The sequence below is a fragment of the Rutidosis leptorrhynchoides genome, chromosome 8 (assembly GCF_046630445.1).
Source record: "Rutidosis leptorrhynchoides isolate AG116_Rl617_1_P2 chromosome 8, CSIRO_AGI_Rlap_v1, whole genome shotgun sequence".
Classification (NCBI taxonomy): Eukaryota; Viridiplantae; Streptophyta; class Magnoliopsida; order Asterales; family Asteraceae; genus Rutidosis; species Rutidosis leptorrhynchoides.
The window spans coordinates 111,681,634-111,685,320 of record NC_092340.1 but is presented as its reverse complement, the minus strand read 5'-3'; the positions used below and the strand labels follow the sequence as shown (position 1 = coordinate 111,685,320).

The 3,687-nt window shown below is 41.7% G+C and overlaps 1 protein-coding gene across 1 annotated transcript; it reads right to left on the bottom strand.

Annotated features, from left to right (window-relative positions):
- Window positions 1–674: 674 nt before the first annotated feature.
- On the bottom strand, window positions 675–2,842 carry LOC139863742 (uncharacterized). Its single transcript, XM_071852348.1, has 2 exons — window positions 2,538–2,842; window positions 675–1,812 (listed from the first exon to the last, which is right to left on the bottom strand). Exons 1-2 carry the CDS (start codon window positions 2,840–2,842, stop codon window positions 675–677), a joined length of 1,443 nt encoding a protein of 480 aa, XP_071708449.1.
- Window positions 2,843–3,687: the final 845 nt, after the last annotated feature.

The following is a 3,687-nucleotide window of genomic DNA, read 5'->3' as shown; positions in this document are numbered from 1 at the left end:
ATAGAGCTGCTGGCCCGTCAGGCCTTCTGGACGGCGTCCAAAAAGCTTGGACGGTGTCCTAACCTTCATTGTTGGATGGCGTTCCAAAGTCTGGACGGAGTCCCAATGAACTAAGTCTGAAACTGAACTTGTTTTGGTCGTAACTTTCAAACCGTAACTCTGTTTTCGACGAATCAGATATCGTTGGAAACGTAATGAGATTTACTATCCAATGGTAAGGTTTTAGAACATCAACTCCAACTTTATTTGGGATCCAAATATACACTTACATGCCTCGTATTTCGAATGTCATTCGAAATAACTCGTAACTGAAAACGGGTGTTACATATCTGAAATGATTTCTTGGGGAATGCCGAATCTGCATACTATGTGTTCCCATATAAAATTTTCGATGTGATTCCCCGTTGTTTTCTTTAGTGGCTTGGCTTCGACCCATTTGGTGAAATAGTCAAGTGCCACTACTAAGAACAATATTCCTCCTGGGGCTTCCGTTAATGGTCCTACTATATCAATCCCCCATTTGGCGAATCGCCATGCTGAGAGTACATATAAAAGCTCTTGCTTTGGCTGCTTTTGAACTTTGGCATGGATTTGACACGATTCGTATGTTTGTAATGTGGTGACCGTATCTTGGTGCATGGTTGGCCAGTAATATCCGAGTCTCATAATTTTAGCTACGATGACCTTGGTCCTGCATGAAAACCACATACTCCTTCATGCATTTCTTGGATGATGATGGTTGCCTGGGAGGGTCCCACACATCTTAGCCATGAAGTTAGGAAAGACTTTTGGTACAACTTGCCATCTTGAAGCTTATACGAAGGTGCCTTGATTCTAATCTTTCTTGCCTCCCCTTTATCTTTCAACAGTAGCCTGTATGCCAGGTAGTCTTTAATTGGTTTCATCCACGTTTCTTTTTCATCGGGATAGAGGTCACAGATCTCTTCGGCTTCTATAGATCCGCGTTCTAAGGTTTTAACCAAGACTTCTTTCGCGAAGTTGGCAAAGGTGATGGAGGAAAGTTTGCTCAAGGCATCTGCTTTCTTGTTTTGGCTTCTTCTCACGTGTTCTATCTCGAAGCCTTTAAACTGCTCAATGAGTTCCTTCAATTTTGCCAAGTATTGCTGGATGGTGGGGCTTCTTGCTTCGAAGGTCCCTGCTACTTGGTTCACGACAAGTTGAGAATCAACGAATACCATGAGATATTGTATGTTAAGGTCCTTTTCCAGCCTTAGCCCAGCAAGTAAAGCTTCGTATTCTGCCTCGTTGTTCGTCGTGCTGAACTCAAAGTGTAATGCATAAGTGAATTCCTTTCCCTCGGGGCTTACTAACATGAACCCTGCTCCAGAGCCGTCAGAGCTTGAGGCACCGTCTGTAAATAACTTCCATTCTTCGTGCTCGATTGGAGGGATGATGATTTGTGTTGAAGGCATTTCTTCTTCTTCGGTTGTTTCGGATATGAAGGCAGCCAAGACTTGCCCTTTGATTGTGTTTCTTGCCTTGAATTCTATGTCATGTTCGCCTAATTCGACGGCCCATTTGGCCATCCTTCCGGATTTCTCCGGCACTTGTCGGATTGGTTTGTTGGTTAAGACAACGATTGGGTGAGCCTGGAAATACCTTCGTAATTTTCGTGCAGTATGCACTAATGCCAGTGTTAACTTTTCTAGCTCGGGGTAGTTGACTTCTGCCCCTTGGAGTGTTCTGCTGACGAAGTATATTGGAATTTGGCTTCGTGCCCTTTCTGTAATGAGTACAGCACTGATACTTTCCTTGGATGCTGCTAAGTAGACATATAGGGTTTCCCCTTGTCTGGAGAGGTCAACACCAGAAGATTTGAGATGTATGTCTTCATTTCTTTGAAAGCTTGGTCTGCCTCAGTGGTCTAAGTAATCTTCTTTTTGTCCAAGCAATCCTTGAGGATTTTGAAGAAAGGTAGCTGTTTCTCAGCTCCTTTTGATAGAAAACGGCTGAGCGAGGCTAATTTTCCGTTCAGGCTTTGGATTTCCTTCAGGGTACTTGGAACTTTGAGATCTTTGATTCGGTCGAATTTATCTGGATTGGCTTTAATTCCTTTCTTTGTTATGTAGTAACCAAGGAACCTTCCTTCTTCAACCCCGAAAGAGCATTTCTTCGGGTTTAACTTCATGTTAATCGACCTTAGGGTTTAGAACGTCTCTTCTATATCGATCAAGAGGTCAACTTCCCCGATGCTTTTGATCACCATATCGTCGACATAAGCCTCCAGGTTTCTGCCTAGCTGCTTATGGAAAGCTTTGTCCACTAACCTCTGATAGGTTGCTCCGACATTCTTTAGCCCAAATGGAATTTTCTGGTAGCAGAATATGCCTTTGCTGGTATAGAAAGAGGTCTTTTCTTCGTCTTCCCTTACCATCTGAAATTGGTGGTACCCTTTGTAGGCATCCAGGAAACATTTGAACTTATATCCTTTGAGTGACTCCACCTTCTAATCTATTTCGGGTAGGGGGTAGCAATCTTTCGGACATGCTTTGTTAATATTAGTGAAATTGACGCACATTCTCCAACCTCCGTCTGATTTTTTGACCATTACAGGGTTGGCTACCCATGTAGGATATTTTGCCTCACGTATAATTCCTGCCTTAAGTAACTCTTCTACTTCCTCACATGCAGCTTTGTCCCTTTCCGAGGCTAAATTCCTCTTCTTCTGGTGGACAGGCTCTAAATGCTTGTATTCGTTAAGCCTGTGTTCCGTTATCATTTCTTTGCCTTGGATATTTAGAGTTCGAGGGATCCCCGTCATATCTCTGTATTCCAAGGTAAAGATATCCATATTGGACTGAAGTAACTTGTCGAGCCCCATCTTCAAATCCGAAGGCAATTGCCTTCCGATGGTAACTTGCTACTCTGGGAAGAAAGAGTTGGTAGATACCTTTTCTTCGTGTGAATTTTCTTCCTTGGTTTCTAGGATGGTTTTTCCGGGATTAGCCGCAGTTTCCTTGATAGCCATGATTACCTTGGCTTGGTCATAGGTTGATGGGAGGGTGGCTATCCCATGGTTTGTGTGAAACTTGACTAACTGGTGCACAGTGGATACCACTGAGACGACCCGTCCTAATCCATAAGGACGAATACAAAAACATATGATTACATTGCGAGGTATTTGACCTCTAAATGATACATTTTACAAACATTGCATTCATTTTTAAAAGACAAACTTTCATTACATCGAAAGTTTACAGGCAAGCATACCATTTCATAATATATCAAACTATCAATGACTTAATAATAATATTGTTGAACTAAACGACTCGAATGCAACGTCTTTTGAAATATGTCAAGAATGACTCCAAGTAATATCTCTAAAATGAGCAATTGCACAGCGGAAGATTTCTTTCAAACCTGAGAATAAACATGCTTTTAAGTGTCAACCAAAAGGTTGGTGAGTTCATTAGTTTATCATAATCGATTATTTCCATAATTTTAATAGACCACAAGATTTTCATTTCCATTTTTCATAAACATCATCTCATATCAGGCATTTCGCAAAAACTGCATAGAGATAAAAATCATTCATATGGTGAACACCTGGTAATCAACATTAACAAAACGCATCTAGAATATCCCCATCATTCCGAGACTCTCATCGGACATGAAAAAATCGAAGTACTAAAGCATCCGTAACTCGGATGGGGCTTGTTAGGCCCA